General features: G+C 43.0%; 1 protein-coding gene across 3 annotated transcripts in view; it reads left to right on the top strand.

Annotated features, from left to right (window-relative positions):
* Positions 1–21,761, top strand: part of cyth1b (cytohesin 1b) — a 51,877-nt gene that overhangs the window by 13,272 nt on the left and 16,844 nt on the right. For 2 of the 3 annotated variants that reach the window (XM_046354323.1, XM_046354324.1), the window contains exon 2: positions 12,218–12,300. In XM_046354323.1, coding sequence (XP_046210279.1) covers positions 12,218–12,300 — 83 coding nt within the window. Of the gene's footprint in view, positions 1–4,029; positions 4,660–12,217; positions 12,301–21,761 lie in introns of those variants that run through there. The other variant, XM_046354326.1, reaches the window with a different exon arrangement.

Genomic DNA, 21,761 nt, shown 5'->3' with positions numbered 1-21,761 from the left:
AGTCAATTTAATCAATCAAATGTTTATTGGTATAGGTAAACAGTTGTCAACGTGTGTGTGAGTTGTGCGCAACATTGCCACTGGTGAGTGGTTTGCTTTGTCCTGTATGTGTGCCTGGTTCAATATGTATTTTCCCAAATGACAGACAGAATTTGAGAACTCCTGACATTTGTTTTGCCCAGTGAGAGTGTCCCAATCCAAAATGCCCCCCCTTAGCTCTACATCCTATGCCTGGTGTCAGAGACTCCAGCCACCCTAGTCATAGACTGTTCTCTCTGCTACCGCACAGCAAGCGGTCCAAGAGGCTTCTAAAACAGCTTCTACCCCCAAGACATAAGACTCCTGAACATCTAATCAAATGGCTACCCAGACTATTTGCATTGCCCCCCCCCTCTCCTCTTTACACTGCTGCTACTCTCTGTTGTTATTATCTATGCATAGACACTTTAATAACTCTACCTACATTTACATATTACCACAACTAACCGGTGCCCCCGCACATTGACTCTACCGGTACCCCCCTGTATATATTCTCGCTATTGTTATTTTACTGCTGCTCTTTAAGAAATAAAAGTAACAGGTAATTATTCTTATTTAAAAAATGTAACTGCATTGTTGGTTAGGGACTCATAAGTGAGCATTTCACTGTAAGGTGAAATGCTGTTGTGTTCGGTGTAACAGTATAACTTTAGACCGTCCCCTCGCCCATACTCGGGCGCGAACCAGGGACCCTCTGCACACATCAACAACAGTCACCCACGAAGCATCGTTACCCATCTCTCCACAAAAGCTGCGGCCCTTGCAGAGCAACGGGTCACGGCACATAGTCACGGCACATGTGTCTAATAACATTTGATTTGATCTGAGAGGATTTGATTGGTATAAACAATATGGTGAAACTTCCACTTAACCTATCAGAGGACAAGATGGAGCTACTACCATATTGCTTACATCTGTCAAATCCTCAGACCTTTGCAAGTGCATAGGGTTTAGGGCTCAATTTGGGATTGGGCCCGTGTCTCTCTGGGTCTCCCTCCAGTCTGACCTCTTTTTTTTATTTATTTCACCTTTATTTAACCAGGTAGGCTAGTTGAGAACAGGTTCTCATTTGCAACTGCGACCTGGCCAAGATAAAGCATAGCAGTGTGAACAGACAACACAGAGTTACACATGGAGTAAACAATTAACAAGTCAATAACACAGAGAAAAAAGGGGAGTCTATATACAATGTGTGCAAAAGGCATGAGGAGGTAGGCGAATAATTACAATATTGCAGATTAACACTGGAGTGATAAATGATCAGATGATCATGTACAGGTAGAGATATTGGTGTGCAAAAGAGCAGAAAAGTAAATAAATAAAAACTGTGGGGATGAGGTAGGTGAAAATGGGTGTGCTATTTACCAATAGATTATGTACAGCTGCAGCGATCGGTTAGCTGCTCAGCTAGCTGATGTTTGAAGTTGGTGAGGGAGATAAGTCTCCAACTTCAGCGATTTTTGCAATTCGTTCCAGTCACAGGCAGCAGAGTACTGGAACGAAAGGCAGCCGAATGAGGTGTTGGCTTTAGGGATGATCAATGAGATACACCTGCTGGAGCGCGTGCTACGGATGGGTGTTGCCATCGTGACCAGTGAGCTGAGATAAGGAGGAGCTTTGCCTAGCATGGCCTTGTAGATGACCTGAAGCCAGTGGGTCTGGCGACGAATATGTAGCGAGGGCCAGCCGACTAGAGCATACAAGTCGCAGTGGTGGGTGACTATGACCCTGACCCCGGGTCATAGTCACAGAGAAGAGAAGGAAAGGAGAGATGATGGGTGAATCAAAGGGATGCTGATATCTCACACTCTGCAGTCTTCTCATGACTCTGGGAGATTCTTAATTGGGCAAAAGTCTGTCCTCTGCTCCTCCGTGACCCCGGAAACCGATAAGTGGTGAAGAGTGTCATTCTATCGTAGATGAACCGAGGTGTATGCTTCCCTTCTCAGTGTTTTCTTTTCTAGATCGAAAAGGGTGATGGGTGTGGCAATGCACATGGTTGTTGAAAGAATTTCAGAGAACATTATTATTTTCCTCCCCAATTTTGTAGTATCCAATTGGACAAGCTTATCCCACCGCTGCAACTCCCGTACGGACTCGGGAGATGCGGAGGTCGAGAGCCTTGTGTCCTCTGAAACATAACCCAGATGAGATGCACTGCTTCTTGACACAATGCCTGCTTAACCCGGAAGCCAGCTGCATCAATGTGTCAGAGGAAACACGGTGTCAGCGTGCATTGCGCCCAGCCTGCCACAGGAGTCACTAGAGCGCAATGGGACAAGAACATCCTTGCCGGCCAAACTCTCTCCTAACCCAGACGACGCTGGGTCACTATTTTATTTATTATTTTACCTTTATATAACTATTTAAGAACAAATCCTTATTTTCAATGACGGCCTAGGAACAGTGGGTTAACTGCCTTGTTCAGGGGCAGAACGACAGATTTTTACCTTGTCAGCTCGGGGATTCGATCTTGAAACCTTTCGGTTACTAGTCCAACGCACTAACCAAGAGGCTACCCACTACCACATGTGTCTCCCAGCCATGGCCAGCTGCAACAGAGCCTGGACTCGAACCAGGATCTCTAGTGGCACAGAGCACTGCACCACTCGGGAGGCTGAGAACATTTTAAATTATGCTGTTTTAAAGACAATTTCCTTCAATTGCCAATGCTAATGGTATGTTATTTTGCTCGATCTTACTAACAAGACCAATACTGTTAAATTAATTGTTTTTGGTATTTTCAATTGCCCTGACTGTCTAGCTTTTATTTTGGTGATTGTTAGTTCTCAAAGATTATATTATACAAATAAATAGGTCCATTTATCTTTTCTGCATACATTTATATATGCTTTTAGTCACTTTTACGTTTACACTGAAAGTGTTTTTCTATCCCGAAAATGTATTAACCATTTAATTTTTTTAAACGCTTAGGCGGACTACTCAAAGATTTCTTTGGCAGAAAAATCCCTGCCTACTTCAGCAGAGGATGCACAAGAGTATCCTCCCAGCAACTACCGCAGAAGTGTTTTAAATCCTCCACACCCCCTTTGAGTCGGCTGTTGTTTTCTCGAAGGAGAAAAGCATGCACACATTTAATAATGATACCATACTTATCATTTTATATATAAAATGTCTTGCATGAGTTATATACAACAAGCAAAGTGATCATACTGTTTTTATGTGACTGCTATGGGAGTGATTTGCGTGTGATCAGGGGTGTATTCATTCCACCGATTCTGTTGAAAAACTTTTCTTAAATGGAACAAAATAGGGATAAACATACCTGAATTTCTCCAATAGAAGCTCATTTGCGACTGTTGGACTAATGATTACTAGAGGTCGACCAATTTATGATTTTTCAACCCCAATACTGATTCCGATTTATTGGAGGTACAAAAAAAGCCGATACCGATTTAATCGGCCGATTTAAAAAAAAAAGGTAATAATAATGAACATTTATTTGTAATAATGACAATTACAACAATACTGAATGAACACTTATTTTAACTTAATATAATACATCAATAAAATCAATTTAGCCTCAAATAAATAATGAAACATGTTCAATTTGGTTTAAATAATGCAAAAACAATGTGCCGGAGAAGAAATTTTCATGCTATTTTGTGGAATAGAGGACCCCTTGTTACATGATGGTTCTGTTTTTAAGTCAGAGATTATGTTCAGAGCTGGAGGATATTGGTGTACAATCTGACAGTCATGAGCGGAGAGAAGAATCAGACACACACACACATATCTCATCTAGGCCTGTGTGTGGGTGTGTGTGTCTCCACAGGGTGGAGACTGTGTATAGGCCTAATATTTGGAGGGAAAGAGGGAGGAGTTGAGAGGGAGGGAGGGTTTCACCCCCTGTACTGTCAGTGATCTTTCAACAAAAGGTAAGTGATTGAGCTGAACACTCCTCTTGCTCTCTCTCCCTCTCTCTGGTGTGGTGGAGCAGCCAACCTCGTGCCTTGTTCTTTGTCATACTCCCTTCTCTTTGTGTTGGATTAGGAGCCTGTAGTGTGGTGGTGTGACAGACAGTCGGTGAGCCTGGCAGGTTAAGAGTTAAAGACAATCTGCCCGGCTGCTGAGGAGAGAGGGGGGGTCGTGTTGGTTATTTTAGTATCGCACCACAGAATTGGAATGCCAGACAGGTGCAGGAGGGCTCAGAGTGACTGGGACAGTCGGTTATACAGCTGGTACTGGACTGGACTGGGACACAATTGGGTTATACTGGGAAAGAACTAATAATACTCGTCTGCTGTACTGGGAGAGAAGTCTGGACTATATTATTGATAGAGTGCTGCTACTGTGTGACTGGATTAGACAAGGACTAAGACTGGACTATATTTAAACTGGACTAGGTTAGACTGGACTGGACTCAGGCATAACTCTTTAACTGCGAGACTCGCTAATACTGGTGAGCTTTACTGAGCTGGGCTGGACTGGCACAACGCTCTGCTACTGGAACTGCATGTCTACTGGAACGGTAGACCAGGCTAGAGAGTGGGGTCTGGATACTGGTAGGCAGAATAAAGGGTTACTAGGAGACAGCTGCTTCTGGACCGGTGTTATACTGGGAACAGTGGGAGGACTGGGAGAGACAAACTCAATCAGGTAGGAAAACTATAGTATAAGCTGAGGAAAAGTGTGTGTGTGTGGCTCAGTTGGTAGAGAATGGTGCTTGCAACGTCAGGGCTGTTGGTTTCAATTCCCACTCGGGGACGGTATGGAGAGGGGGGAAAAAAAGAAGTATGAAATGTATGCACTCATTACTGTAAGTCACCCTAGATGAGAGCGTCTGCTAAATGTCAAATGTGTGTACTAGGTCTGTCCCCAACAACAACAACAAAAAAGTATTGGTCAACCAAGAGCTGTCTGTTCTTTCGACCAATCGTCGACATTATTTAAATGTGTGTTTTTCCATATATAGACGCATCCTATGTGCTTTAATCAAATCAATTATATGCACTGAGCTTGTCTGATGCTTTAAGCAAACTTTTTGATGAAATAATTAAGACACAATTGACTAAAGGGGAGTCTGACTGCAATTGATTTGATGGTGCTGGACATAGGGATGAAAAGGTTACTGGTTTCAAGATGAACCATGGTAAAATTTCTGAAGGTGAGTATTAGTTTCAAATTTTAATTATCATTAGCATTTAGCATTCAGCATCAACCAAAGTTAGCAACAGTCTGACGCAGGTGCAGCATGCAACTTAGGGTTTGTTTTGTGTGAGAACAAGGCGGAAGGCAGTGACAGTGCTCTGGAGATTTTTCAGCCTCCTAAGAGGACCAAATCTGAAGTGTGGTTGTATTTAGGGTTTTACAAGAGTACTGAGGAAAACTTAATTGAAGATGGTCACCCTGTCTGCAGAACATGCAACAAAAATTTGCTGCGAAAGGGGGCAACACTTCACATCTCTTGAGTCATCTTCGTGACCAGCACCCACTACATTATAGCGAATGCAAGGTCAGTTCACTTTTAGCTCAATGCATGATGTGGGGACTTCGGAATGGGGGAAAATGTCATGGTTTGTCTGTCTAACTTGAAGCTTTTAGTGTTACCTACTCTTGTAAAAACACTACATGTTGTTTTGCTGCTGTATGCATTGTCTGCAGACTCTATTCTCCCACTGCACATCATAACACATCATGTAGTTTAGTCACACAACCAACATATTTTTTTCATTTAAAATCCGGCAGTCATCGACTTGGTTGTAAAAGTGTTCCAACAGGAGAAACACTATAGAGTCCTATACAAGACTCCTGTATTTATGCCAATTGTTGGGCTCATTGCAATTACTGTCACTGTCTTCTTAAGACTCATTTGTATTTATGTAAATTGTGCATGGGGTCATTGCATATACTCAAATGCAACACAGAATATAGATGTGTGTGTGTGTGTGTTAATAATGTAACAACACCAATAATAATAATACATTTGCTATTCCTTTGTTCACAGAGTGGGCGTGCAGCAGGCAAACCCAGTGGTGCTACTGGTCCCTCATCTACAGTTGTGACACAGGCACTCAAGCATTTAACAGGCAGGCTGCTTATGCACACACATCAAAAAATGCTTGACCTCACTGCAGCCCTTTCATTTTACATTGCAAAGGACATGAAGCCATTTCAAATTGTTGAGGCCTGGTTTTCTGAGGCTGATGAAGGTTGCCGTGCCTCACTACAAAGTTCCATCACAAACATTATTTTCCAAGACTGAAATCCCAACCAGGCTAAAGCTGATGTTGGAAAAAGTTTCTCAAGGCACATGGTTTGCTGCAACTACTGACCTCTGGACCAATGAATGCAGGGGTGGTTAACCCTACATCAGCTTCACTATCCATTACCTCACCCCAGACTGGTAACTGGAATCAAACTGCCTGGAAATACAGTTCTTCTCAGAAGATCACTTGGCTCACAACATCAGAGTTTTTTGAGAATATGCTAGAAGAGTGGGGGATCAACAAGAAAGACCTGGTCTGCATAACCACAGACAACGCAACAAACATGATCAAGGCTTTTGAAGAGTTTCCAGATCTGTGGCTTGGGTGCTTTGGCCCTAATTTGAACCTGGCCATCTCAAAGGCTCTGAAAATTCAGAGAGTTGACATAGCAGTCAAGGCCTGCTGTCATCTGGTCCAAGGCTTCTCAGAGCTGGGAGAGAAGGAGATAACTGAGTGAAAAGCAAGCTACCCTCAACATGCCACAGAAAGCTCTGATCCATGATGTGGTGACCCGATGGGGATCTACACACAAGATGCTTGAGTGTTTCCTCAGCCAACAGCAGCCAGTGACACTGGCTGGAGAAAGAGGAACATGGCATGTGATGCCCAAGGATGCCAACATAAGTGTCATGGAGAAACTGTGCCAGCTCCTTGAACCTCTGAGCAAGTTTACAGATGCACTTGCCTCAGATCAAGCCATCAAGCCTGACTGGACCACATCACCAGTGATGTTCTGGTGGAAAAGGATATACGGAGCCATCCCTGACCAAGGAGATGAAAAGGGTAATGAGAGAAGACCTTAACAACAGATCCACAGAGAAGGCAAAGAGAGTCATGCACATATGGCTTGTTTCATTGACCCATGCTTCAAAATGAGCTTTTTAGATGAGCCTGAGGCTGCAAAAGTTGACACAGAGGTTGTCCAGGAGGTCTTGAAGCTGACAGCTGTACAAGTTCGGGAAGAACCACAATCCCCAGCAGCACCTCCAACACCCCCACAGCGGCATCGGAGGGGAAAGGCCTGGCTGGGTTGCTGAGAAAAATTACCTCAACAAGGCAGCAGAGAGGTAAAGAGGGTCAGATTCCAACCACCCCAGAAGACAGAGTGAAAGAAGAGATCAAGGTCTACCTGTCTCTGCCACCCATTCCAGCAGAAGAGGATCCACTGGTGTGGTGGAGGGGCCATGCATCAGAGCTGCCTCACCTTGCCAGGGTTTCCAGGAAGCTTTTGTGCATCCAGGCAACCAGCGTGCCATCAGAGAGAGTGTTCAGTGCCAGCGGGCACATTGTCTCCCCTCGCAGATCACTACTTAAACGAGACAAAGAAAATATCCTGACATTTTTACATTTCAATCTCAAGTGAACAAAGATACATACATACAGGATGTTAGGCCAGCAGCACCTTATGTCTTTATGAAGGAGAGAACAGACAGACAGTGCTGTTCATTTGATTTGTTTACATATTTTGTGTTATTTTAATGTCAACACCTGCACATTGGATTTGTTTATATATGGTTGTATTGTTCTTACATGCACATTGCTTTACTTGTGTTGCTTTTATATGCACTTTTAATTTGCTTACTTAAGGTAGTATTCATTAAAACCTGCACTAGGGAAACTTTTACCTCTCATGGCCACATCTTTAATGTTATTATTTTAATGTTTATGCACACAAAGTGCATAGTGCTGCTAATTTGATTTGTTTGTTGGTTTTCAACATAAAACGTTGTGAAATTATTTAATTGTGTGTATCAGTACTTGAACATTTACAGCACATAACATTGTTAACAATACCAAGATAATACTGTGATTCATTTTGGTCATTATAATCGTGATATGAAATTTTCATACCGTTTCGTCTGGTGCTGGATATAGCTTAGACTTGCTGCACTGTTAAAAAAAACTCCTCCACGCTGCAGCGACCACCACAGGACATCAATAGTGTGTATCGCTCTGTCAGTGTTGCTGAAGCTGCAACATAATTACAGCCATTTCTGACTGAGAAGTTTTGTTTCCGAAATCCCTAATTTGTTCCTTCAACCCTTGCTCTCTTTACGTGACACATGTATGCATCGCAATAGGGCCTGACCGATAGCATATAGCATATCCTAATCACGCCAATAAATTGGTTATAACAAACTCTGAACACCGTAACACGTGACAGAAAAATGGATGCAGAGCACGTGACAAACTCGAAACGGGAATGTTTACTGGTTGCTCAGGCAGTAAAGGGGAAGTCTGATATGTGGAATACATTTGACTAGTTGTGGAAAATACTGGAGATCAAGAAAAAGAAGGAAAGAAGGTAAGGAGCAATGCATATTATGTCTGCCAAACAGGTTCTGTTTGCTCCAAATGGTCAGAAAACATATTGTAAACAATGTAAACAACACTAAATAGCCGGGCTCTGGCTCGTCTAGGTACCAGATAGTCTGTTGAAGCCTTTATTACAGCAAACACTAAAAACAGTCACATTCATTTGTGAATGCAATTTCCGAAATGTAATGGTTTAGGCCTATTTATTGTTTATGCAAATTATTCAATGGTCGCTTAGGTATTTTAAAACTAAAGTGATTGATTGCATTTCAAATCATGAATGACTCCTATGCTGTGGGATGACATGAACAAATAAATGATTGATTGATACGGCAGGGTAGCCTAGTGGTTAGAGCGGTGAACTAGTAACAGAAAGGTTGCAAGTTCAAATCCCTGACCTAATGAGGTACAAATCTGTCGTGCTGCCAGTGAACACTGTTCCTAGGCCGTCATTGAAAATAAGAATTTGTTCATAATTGACTTGCCTAGTTAAAGTATTCAGACACCTTGACTTTTTCCACATTTGTTAGGTTACAACCTTATTCTAAAATTGATTTAAAAAAAATTCCTCATCCATCTACACACAATACCACATAATGACAATGCAAAAACAGGTTTTTAGAATTTTTTGCTAATAAATAAAGCACGTTTACATAAGTATTCAGACCCTTTACTCAGTACATTGTTGAATCACCTTTTTTGGCGATTACAGACTCGAGTCTTTGGTATGACGCTACAAGTTTGGCAGACCTGTATTTGGGGAGTTTCTCCCATTCTTCTCCACAGATCCTCAGGCTCGATGGGGAGCATCGCTGCACAGCTATTTTCAGGTCTCCAGAGATGTTCGATCGGTTTCAAGTCCGGGCTCTGGTTCGGCTACTCAAGGACATTGAGACTTGTCCCAAAGCCATTCATGCGTTGTATTGGCTGTGTGCTTAGGGTCGTTGTCCTGTTGGAAGGTGATCCTTCACCCCAGTCGGAGGTCCTGGTCACTCTGGAGCAGGTTTTCATCAAGGATCTCTCTGTACCTTGCTCCATTCATCCTCCCCTCAATCCTGACTAGTCTCCCAGTCCCTGCTTCTGAAAAACATCACCACAGCATGATGCTGCCATCAACATAGGGATGGTGCCAGGTTTCCTCCAGACGTGACGCTTGGCATTCAGGCCAAAGACTTAAATTTAGATTTCATCAGATCAGATGATCGTGGTCTGAGAGTCTTTTAGGTGCCTTTTGGCAACTCCAAGTGGGCTGTCGTTCTTTTGACTGAGGAGTGGCTTCCGTCTGGCCACTCTACGATAAAAGCCTGATTGATGGAGTGCTGCAGAGATGGTTGTCCTTCTGGAAGGTTCTCCACAGAGGAACTCTGGAGCTCTGTCAGTGACCATCGGGTTCTTGGTCACCTCCCTGACCAATGCACTTCTCCCCCTGATTGCTCAGTTTGGCCAGGCAGCCAGCTCTAGGAAGAGTCTTAGTGGTTCCAAATGTTTTCCATTTAAGGATGATGGAGGCCACTGTGTTCTTGGGGGCCTTCAATGCTGCAGAAATTGTTTGGTACCCTTCCTTAGATCTGTGCCTCGACACAATCTTGTCTTGGCGCTCTACGGACAATTCCTTCAACCTCATTGCTTGGTGTTTGCTCTGACATGTACTGTCAACTGTGGGACCTTCTATAGACAGGACAATATTTTTAAAGGCACACACACACCTATCAATTTAATTTACCACAGGTGAACTCTAACCTAGTTGTAGAAACATCTCAAGGATAATCAATGGAAACAGGATGCAGCTGACGCCAATTTCGAGTCTCATAGCAAAGGGTCTGAATACTTATGTAAATAAGGTATTACATGTTTTAATGTTATACATTTGCAAAAATGTTAAACTGTTTTCGCTTTGTCATTATCAAATTGTATTTGTCACATGCGCCAAATACCACCTTACAGTGAAATGCTTACTTACAACTCCTTAATCAACAATGCAGTTTTACGAAAGTGTTAAGTAAAAAATTAAAGGAACAAATAATTAAAGAGTAGCAGTAAAATAACAATAGCGAGGCTATATACAGGGGGTACCTGTACGGCGACACCGGTTAGTCGAGGTAATTGAGGTAATATGTACATGCAGGTAGAGTTAAAGTGACTATGCATAGATAATATAAATGACTTAAATGTAAATGTAATAATAAGCAGAGTAGTAGCAGTGTGAAGGAGGGTGGGGTGCAATGCAAATAGTATGGGTAGCCATTTGATTAGCTGTTCTGGAGTCTTGTGGTTTTGGGGGTAGAATCTGTTAAGTCTTTTGGACCTAGACTTAGCGCTCCGGTACCGCTTGCCTTGCGGTAGCAGAGAGAACAGTCTAAGACTCGGGTGGCTGGAGTCTTTTGACAATTTTTAGGGCCTTCCTCTGACACAGTCTGGTATAGAGGTCCTGGATGGCAGGAAGCTTGGTCCCGGTGATGTTCACAATACTTTATGAGGTATTGTGTGTATGTAACAGTATAATTTTACACCGTCCCCTCGCCCATACCCGGGCGCGAACCAGGGACCGTCTGCACACATCAACAACAGTCACCCTCGAAGCATCGTTACCCATCGCTCCACAAAAGCCACGGCCCTTGCAGAGCAAGGGGAAGCACTACTTCAAGGTCTCGGAGCAAGTGATGTCACCGATTGAAACGCTATTTAGCGCGCACCACCGCTGACTAGCTAGCCGTTTCACATCCGTTACATGTAGATTGATCTTAGAATAAGGCTGTAATGTAATAAAATGTGGAAAAAGTGAAGGGGTCTCTTCTGAATGCACTGTATACATACGTCTTAGTTGAGTACTAGGCCTACGTGTACAAAAGACACATCACAACAGTCTTCAATGGATAAAATTGAGAACTTTAGCAGGTAATTTCAATTTATTTTGTAGAAGACCTAAACTGTTGTTTAGTAGCCTAAATGACTTTGTGGATTTTTCTCGTGTGTGTGTGTAAGGATAGTAAACAGGCAGAGGCCAACAGTGTGTGTTTTGTTGTTGAAGGTGCAGCCACCACACATCCAGTGGCAGTAGAGCTATGACAGTGTGTTCTGTCACACACACTGACCTCTAAACTATACCACTGGCCTGATTACTTCATAAGCTGATATGTAAATCCATTCTGTTCTCCTCCCCTGATGAAATTTGGGGCTCATGTAATGGGTATGCACGCACCAGGGAGATGTTATTATCATCTCCATGTTTCAAAATGGGAACTGATATTTTGGTCTACAGCTTCAGCTTCTCTGTTTAGTTGGTCTACGGTGTGATGTGTGTCCTTTTCCAGCTTTCTCTCTCGGATGGACACGTGGTGTTCTGTCTTTCTCTTATTTTTGTAGTGCAGATATTGTTCAGGTGTGTGTCTGGGAGGGTTAGTTTGGTCTTGTGAGTACTTGGTGTGGCGCTTGAGTGCTTAATTGGCATGGGGTGGCGGGGGGCTGGTTTGTAAGGTGTATGTGGGGGTATGTCACCTCAGTAGTTGGCTAGAAGAGGGTTGGAGTTTGGGGTGTAATTTGATGGATGTAGGCTCTGTGTGGCCATGGTAACCCAGAGCACTATTATCCTCACTTTCTACTTCACACACTCGCTCTCTCTCTCCCTTTCTCAGTGCCTCATGATCTGAGTCCTAAGGAGAAACAGGAGTTGGAGAGCATACGGCGCAGGAAACAAGAACTACTGCAGGACATACAGGTAACAGACACTTCAGTAGCGGACCGCTGGAGCCTTCAAACCTTTATTGCCAAATGCAAATCAGCTGATTCGGTTATTGAATGGCAATTTTCTCTCTCTGTGGTTTTAATTGGTTAAACCTGAAAGAGCATGTCCTAAGAATTAGGACCTCCCCCTCAATGTTGGGCCTGATTTCTACTCGCACGGTATGCCCTCTTCACTGGCCAACCATGAAAGTGGTAGAGAAGGAGAGGGGGAAGGGAGAAGGAAAGGGGGGTACTGAAGGAACACATTTGTCCACTAGAGCATTAGATTCTAGATCAGGGGTTCCTAGCTATTTTCCCCAGAGCACCCTTATTCACTTTTGTAGTATTGTTTATTGAGAGAGTCTATATTTGTTTACAACACCAGCTTTATTTAATTTAATTTGAGGGACTGATGCATTTTTTTCTTTTCTTAAGATAATTTTCTGCAATTCTACCTGGTTTTACAAGACTCATGATATCTTTTAGGCAGGCTATTTAATAATGGATAAGGAAAATAAAGTCTAGAACCGATTTCCCCAAATGTTATTCCATGACCAAATATATTTTATTATGATAATTTATATGAACCCTCAATTTAATAAAAAAAACAAGGTATACATCTGAATACCTACAGTGCCTTCAGGAAGTATTCATACCCCTTGACTTCCACATTTTGTGTTACAGCCTGAATTCAAAATGGATTACATCTATTTTCTCATACATTACCCCATAATGACAAAGTGAAAACATGTTTTTAGAAATGTTTGCTAATTTTTGAAAATGAAATACAGAAATAACACATTCACATAAGTATTCACACCCCTGAGTCAATACATGTTAGAATTACCTTTGGCAGCGATTACAGCTGTGAGTCTTTCTGTTCTGAGTAAGTCTTTCAGAGCTTTGCACACCTGTATTGTACAGTATTTGCACATTTATTATTTTTTTAACTCTTTAAGCTCTGTCAAGTTGGTTGTTGATCATTGCTAGACAGCCATTTTCAAGTCTTGCCATAGATTTTTTCTGACCTGATTTTAAGTCAAAACTGTGACTAGGCCACTCTGTAACATTTATATCGTCTTGGTAAGCAACTCCAGTGTACATGAAGTGTACAAAACATTAGGAACACCTGCTCTCTCCATTACATAAATCCTTCCAATTCAATTCTGGACCTTGAAGCCAGTTCCACTGCTTTTTAAAATTGTTCCCCTCTAATTACAGACTGATTTAGATGTGGGACACCAGGTGGGTGCAATTTTAAATATCAGCTAGAACAGAAAACCAGCAGGTGCCGGACCTCGTAGGGTGAGCGTTGAATACCCTGACAGACTGACCAGGTGTATCCAGGTGAAAGCTATGATCCCTTATTGATGTCATCTGTTAAATCCACTTCAATCAATGTAGATGACGTGGAGGAGAGAGATTTAAATAAGGATTTTTTTTATCCTTGAGACATGGATTGTGTGTGCCATTCAGAGGGTGAATGGGCAAGACAAAATATTTAAGTGCCCTTGAACGGGGTATGGTGGTAGGTGCCTAGCACACTGGTTTCAGGGTGTTAAGAACTGCAACACTGCTGGGTTTTTCACGCTCAAGAATGGTCCACCACCCAAAGGACATCCATCCAACTTGACACAACTGTGGGAAGCATTGAAGTCAACATGGGCCAGCATCCCTGTGGACGCTTTCGACACCTTGTTGAGTCTATGCCCCAATGAATTGAGGTTGTTCTGGGGGCAAAAGGGGGTGCAACTCAATATAAGTAAGAGGATCCTAATGTTTTGAACACTCAGTGTATATTTGGCCTCGCATTTTAGGTTATTATCTTGCTGACAGGTGAATTTGTCTCTGTCTGTTGGAAAACAGACCTGAATCAGGTTTTCCTCTAGGGCTTTGCCTGTGCTTTGCTCTATTCCTGGACCTGTACAAATCAGCTGGGCTAGACAATCTGGACCCTCTCTTTCTAAAAATTATCCGTCACCATTGTTGCAACCCCTATTACCAGTCTGTTCAACCTCTTTCGTATCGTCCGAGATCCCTAAAGATTGGAAAGCTGCCACGGTCATCCCCCTCTTCAAAGGGGGTGACACACTCTCTAGACCCAAACTGTTATAGACCTGTATCCATCCTGCCCTGCCTTTTCTAAAGTCTTCGATAGCCAAGTTAACAAACAGATCACTGACCATTTCGAATCCCACCGTACCTTCTCCGATGTGCAATCTGGTTTCCGAGCTGGTCACGGGTGCACCTCAAGCCACGCTCAAGGTACTAAACGATATCATAACCGCCATCGATAAAAGACAGTACTGCAGCCGTCTTCAATCACCGTATTCTTATCGGCAGACTCAACAGCCTTGGTTTCTCAAATGACCGCCTCGCCTGGTTCACCAACTACTTCTCAGACAAAGTTCAGTGTGTCAAATTGGAGGGCCTGTTGTCCGAACCTGTGGCAGTCTCTATGGGGTACCACAGGGTTTAATTCTCGGGCCGACTTTTCTCTCTGCATATATCAATGATGTCGCTCTTGCTGTGGGTGATTCCCCGATCCACCTCTACGCAGACAACACCACATCTGGTCCTTCTTTGGACACTGTTAACAAACCTCCAAACAAGCTTCAATGCCATACAACACTCCTCCGTGGCCTCCAATTGCTCTTAAACGCTAGTAAAACTAAACGGAGGTGTGTCTTCTGATTGATTGATTGTTGACTGATTGGGGAGTGATGGTTTTCACCTGTGAGGGGAGAAGGAGAGAAAAGAAACACACACACAGGATACACACACACACAGGCTAACTGTATCCGTAACACTCCCACCCTTAAAAGAGCAACCCTAGGGGTTGCGACTACAGTATTTCAATGAATACTCACAACAAAGCAACAACCTTGCAAAACATACAGAAATCATTTTCACACACGAGACAAAGCATCTGCCAACACATTATCTTAACAAAAACTGGTTACCCGATTTTGTCTTCGGTAACGGTCCGACACAATCAACCACCACATGCTCGAAAGGTTCACCTATGACAGGTATGGGACAAAGAGGAGCGGGAGGAATAACCTGATTTGGTTTTCCTGTTATCTGACATGTGTGGCATGTCCGACAGAACTGAGCCACATCTTGTTTTAAACCCGGCCAAAAGAAATGTCGAAGGATCCGATCATAAGTTTTTGTGATTCCTAAATGACCAGACCACTGGTGATCATGAGCAAGGGATAACACATTTTGTCGAAAGGCTGTAGGAATCACTATTTGGTAAATAGCATTCCAATCTCCATCCGCGTCAACATGGGATTTCCATTTACGCATGAGGAGATTACCATCAATGAAGTAAGCCACGTTCTTCTTCTTCACATCTTCCAATGAGACAACACTTTTGTCACACTTTTGGTTAGCAATCAGCTGCTCACGAGTGACTGGTAACTTTATTGATGCAATAAGTTCAACGTTCTTTGATTCTTTCCTGGGCTGTTTGTCAGAGGTGATCAGCTTCTCAGAGGTATCACACAATCCATCTTCTTGATCAACCTCTTTGAACAGTACAGTGTTCGACAATACAGTGTTCGACAAATCTATCACGTCACCCTCTTGTCGTGCCTGAGCACGAGTGACAGCACAAGCGGGGAACACATGTGGATAACTCTGTGCCAGCTCATTCGAGAGAGAGTGGTCACTTATCCAATACTTCCAATATGGGTACTACCTTTCCTCTGGCAATATCGTTACCCATTATAAAGGTCACACCTTTCACTGGCAACATAGGACGTACCCCCACTCTGAATATTCCACTGATTAACTCAGAGTGTACATTTACAAAGTGCAATGGTACTGGGACAAAACCCATTTCAATACCCTGCACTAACACACTGGAACCACAGTATGTATCGTCAGATAAGGGCAACACATCAGACAATATAAACGACTGAGCAGCACCAGTATCTATAAGGATTTTAACCGGTCGTTGAGACGCTTCGTCATTCGTTAGGGACACAAACCCCTCAAATGAATGGTTCATAACGGCGATCGGGGACTGGGTCTTTCAAACTACAGTTACCCTGAGGCACCTGTTTTGTTGCAGACCTCACAACCGTACGAATTAGAGCAACACCTGTTGGTGGCTTGGCACGAAGAGGCATCCCTTGTTTGCGTTTAAGCAGGAAGCAATCATTAATCATATGTCCTACTTTATGACAATAGAAACAGGGATGCTCATTCTTCTGGCGTGCTTGATATACTACTGCTGGCCGACTAGGGCTAAAGGTAGGAAACTCAGTGGCTCTACTCTCGGTTTGAGCCGAAAACACACTCTTGTGCGTCAACACAAACTCGTCTGCCAACACAGACGCTTCTGCAAGACAGGATACTTTCTGTTCGTTTAGGTAAACTACAATGCGTTAAGCAATTTTTAAACTCTTCCAACAAGATTAACTCCCGGAGAGAGTTGAAATCAGTTACCTTACTAGCAGCATGCCATTTATCAAACAGATTTCCCTTGTCTCTAGCAAATTCCACATAAGTCTTACTAGAAGACTTTCTATGAGACCTAAATCTCTGTCGGTATGCCTCAGGCACAAGCTCATAGGCACGAAGAACAGTAGCTTTGACCACTTCGTAATTCAAACTGTCCTCCAGAGGTAACGCTGACAAAACCTCTTGGGCTTTACCAGTTAATTTACACTGAAGTAATAGGCACCATACCTCTTCAGGCCATTTCAATGCTACGGCTATACGCTCAAATACACAAAAATAGGAGTCAACCTCTGACTCTCTGAACAAAGGTACTAAGGCAATCTGCCTACTAATGTCAAACGTGTTTGACACAGCAGGTGAGGACGGCTCACAAACAGGCACAGTAGGACCGGAGGCTAGCCTCGCTGTCTCTGCCTCCAGTTCCATCTGGCGCATTTTGAACTCCAACTGCCTTTGTTCTCTTGTCTGCCTCAATTTTACACATCTCCAAATGCCGTTGTTCTCGTTCTTTTTCTGCCTCTTTTTTACATATCTCCAACTGGAGAGTTTCTTGCCTAATTTGGGCTCTCTCTTCCACCTCCAGTTGGAACTGTGCTAAATGGACATCCCTCCTGGCATCACCATTTGACAGTGGGGAGAGTGGATCAAAACGGGACAATGTGGCTGGTGTTTTAGCCTCGCCCTCATTATCAGACACCAATGGGCTTACAGGAGCAGCAACATCCCCTACAGGGGTCGTAGACTCAGGCAGCGGTAACACAAGCACCTGCTCTTCCAACAATACATTTAATACTAGCCGTTTAACCTCCGCCTTAACTAAACTCTGCGGAATCGATACTGAATAATGGTCAGCCAAGGTCATTAAATCAACTCTACGACATTTGTCAAAAACCTCCCACGAAGGATTATCCAAAAAGGATCTCAAATCAAAAGTAGTCATTTTACACTACTTCACAAGTGCCAAAGAAAATAGCAAACACTAATGCTACTTCAGCTATGACGCTCAACACTGAACTATACCACTACAACAATCTACATGAGCGGCATCGGTGTCAGTTATGACAGATCCCGGACGAGGCTCCACTTATGTTACGAATCCCTTTTGGCCCGACAGTCTAGGGGGGATGGTAATGAGACCCGTAACATAACTCATGCAAATTATTATTGTGACAAAGTAAAAGTGTGCACGAAATAACCACGACAACAGAAATCTACCGTCAAACTCTAGGTTTATTTATAAACACACGGTAATGGGGGGAGCAGGAAAAGGGGCTGAGCTGGACCCAAGAAAAGAAACAATAAGTATTCAAAAACACCTCTAAGCTAGACTAGCCTACTTTAACAACAGCTAACTAACTAACCAAATATACAGTGGGTGGTCCGCCCAGTTCTAACTAGTGTATTTAACAAAGTTCACCTACGGGAAGTGTATGCCCATGGGCGACTTGTCTTGGTTTCCCCCTTTTCCCACCAGCAACAAACAAAAACCATAACCAAAAACAATACTCACAGGTGATGACAAAGTGCTATGAGGTGCTTAAACAAAAGAGAGGTTAAGACACAAAGTGAGAGTGAAACACAGAGACCTACAGACATGGCATTTACAGAGAGATTGAGCTGAGCTTTAGAACTAACAAATGATGGGGTTTTTAAACCATGGGGAAGGAACTGTGATAGGTCAGGAAATAGGAGGAGGTGTGTCTTCTGATTGATGATTGATTGTTGACTGATTGGGGAGTGATGGTTTTCACCTGTGAGGGGAGAAGGAGAGAAAAGAAACACACACACAGGATACACACACACACAGGCTAACTGTATCCGTAACACGATCGCTACCCGCCCGACTAGCATCACTACTCTGGACGGTTCTGACTTGTGGACAACTACAAATACCTAGGTGTCTGGCTAGACTGTAAACTCTCCTTCCAGACTCATATTAAACATCTCCAATTCAAAATTAAATCTATAATCGGCTTCCTATTTCTCAACAAAGCCTCCTTCACTCACGCTGCCGAACATACCCTCGTAAAACTGACTATCCTACCAATCTTCGACTTCGGCGATGTCATTTACAAAATAGCTTCCAATACTCTACTCAGCAAACTGGATTCACTCCACCACTGCGACCTGTATGCTCTTGTCGGCTGGCCCTCACTACATATTCGTCGCCTGACAACTGGTTCCAGGTCATCTATAAGTCTTTGCTAGGCCTTATCTCAGCTCACTGGTCATGCGCTCCAGCAGGTATATCTCACAGGTCATCCCCAAAGCCAACACCTCTTTGGCTGCCTTTCCTTCCAGTTCTCTGCTGCCAATGACTGGAACAAATTGCAAAAATCGCTGAAGTTGGAGACTTATATCTCCCTCACTAACTTTAAGCATCAGCTATCTGAGCAGCTTACCGATCGCTGCAGCTGTGCACAGCCCATCTATAAATGGCCCATCCAATCTACCTACCTCATCCCAATATTGTTTTATTTGACTTTTTTGCACACCAGTATTTCTACTTGCACATCATCATCTGCACTCCAGTGTTAATCTATCACTCCAGTGTTAATTTGCTAAATTGTAATTTACTTCGCTACTATGGTCTATTTATTGCCTTGCCTCCTCATGCCATTTGCACACACTGTATATAGACTTTTTCTATTGTTATTGACTGAACGTTTGTTTATTCCATGTGTAACTCTGTGTTGTTGTTTGTGTTGCAGTGCTTTGCTTTATCTTGGCCAGGTCGCAGTTGTAAATGAGAACTTGTTCTCAACTGGTCTACTGGTCTAACTTACAGTAACGTACTTTCCACTAGCCAGAGATGGGCAAAGATCCTTCAAAGTAACTTGTTACAAATACAAAATACCTTGAAGGATAATGTATCCTTAATTTCAACAAAATTCTCAGTAAAGGTTGTACTTGCTATGATGTGTTTTCTTATCAACCTTAGTATAATGCACTGACAAAGTCGCTCTGGACAAGAGCACTTGCTAAATGACCGAAATGTAAAAATGAACTTGCAAAGCACACAGCTGGGTATTATTCTGAATTCAACCCTTAAACTACTTGTATTTTGATCAAATTAAGGCCTAGTTCAGGGGCTGATACCCAAGCATGTTCTTTGCAAGTGTTCATTTTTACATTTTGGTATTTTAGCAGACACACTTATCCACAGCGACACTGTCAGTGCAAGAACATAGCACAGTTTGTATTAGGAAATTCATGCATGCATTATTAAACTGTTACAAAATGGGCTACATGAATTGTAGTTTAGGCCAGTGAAATACAAATGACAAAATAGGTATTGAAATACCTACTGTACTGTACTGTATATCAAATACATGGAGCAGAAATACTGCCTGTCGTTGATACTAGCTCCCTGCACTGTAAATCTGCAACAGTTTTACTTACCACTGTTTCCAGTAATGCACTGTAGATTCTAGAAATGCAGCATGTTGCTGTAGACAGGTGTTCCAGTAATATGCTGTGCATTGGTGTTTCAGTAGATTTGATGTGATAATGATCAAATCAAATGTATTTATATAGCCCTTCGTACATCAGCTGATATCTCAAAGTGCTGTACAGAAACCCAGCCTAAAACCCCAAACAGCAAGCAATGCAGGTGTAGAAGCACGGTGGCTAGGAAAAACTCCCTAGAAAGGCCAAAACCTAGGAAGAAACCTAGAGAGGAACCAGGCTATGTGGGGTGGCCAGTCCTCTTCTGGCTGTGCCGGGTGGAGATTATAACAGGACATGGCCAAGATGTTCAAATGTTCATAAATGACCAGCATGGTCGAAATAATAATAAGGCAGAACAGTTGAAACTGGAGCAGCAGCACGGTCAGGTGGACTGGGGACAGCAAGGAGTCATCATGTCAGGTAGTCCTCGGGCATGCTCCTAGGGCTCAGGTCCTCCGAGAGAGAGAAAGAAAGAGAGAATTAGAGAGAGCATATGAGGGGTGGCCAGTCCTCTTCTGGCTGTGCCGGGTGGAGATTATAACAGAACATGGCCAAGATGTTCAAATGTTCATAAATGACCAGCATGGTCGAATAATAATAAGGCAGAACAGTTGAAACTGGAGCAGTTGGAACGGTAGCCAGTAGGTTACTGTAAATTACTGGCAGCACAGAAGTCGCAGGTAGCAGAGCGGTTAGAGCTTTGCGCCAGTAATCAAAAGGTTACTGGTTTGAATCCCTAAGCCGACTAGGTGAAAAATCTGCACTTAACCGTAATTGCTCCTGTAAATCGCTCTAGATAAGAGTGTCTGCTAAATGACTCATTTTTATTTTTAAAAGCCAAAGCCAGAAACAAACAGTAATTTAGCAGGCGCTCTTATCCGGTGGGTGTGTGCAAACATTAATATTAGTATTGTGCTAAAGTTGTCTATTGGTAAAGGATGGTAGGACCCCAGGGGGGCTGATGGAGTGGTAATAGAGTGTGTAATGTCCCTGTTACCGAGACTGGCGACGTGTCAAACTGGTAACCCAAACACAGATGCAGGATACATCAGAGTCAGCAGACTCTCTCATGCATATTGTCCTCCGATGATTATCCCTCTAATCTGTTAGAAGCCGGTCTGTAACCCCCTCTCTGGGTGCGTCCAAATGGCACCCTATTCCCTATGAAGTCCACTGGTAGTGGTCAAAAGTAATTGACTATGTAGGGAGTAGGAAGCCATTTGGACGCAACGTCTGTCTCTTCATCTCACCCTATAATAATAAATGATTATTATTTTAGGAATAAGGCCTGTTTTTCTTTTGAAGCCAGGAGGCTAGTAGCAGCTACATTTATGCCCTTACTAGACTATGGGGATATTTTATATATGAATGCTTCTGCTCAGTGTTTGAGATCAATTTACCATGCAGCTTTGAGATTTATTTTAAACTGCAAAAACCTTACGCACCACTGCACTTTGTATACCAGGGTTGGCTGGCCTTCTCTAGTCACTTGTAGGCTCAGTCACTGGTATACTTTTATTTACAAAGCCATTA

The sequence above is a fragment of the Oncorhynchus gorbuscha genome, linkage group LG06, assembly GCF_021184085.1.
Source record: "Oncorhynchus gorbuscha isolate QuinsamMale2020 ecotype Even-year linkage group LG06, OgorEven_v1.0, whole genome shotgun sequence".
Taxonomy (NCBI): domain Eukaryota; kingdom Metazoa; phylum Chordata; class Actinopteri; order Salmoniformes; family Salmonidae; genus Oncorhynchus; species Oncorhynchus gorbuscha.
The sequence above is the reverse complement of the archived record's forward strand: the minus strand, read 5'-3'. Positions and strand labels throughout refer to the sequence as shown.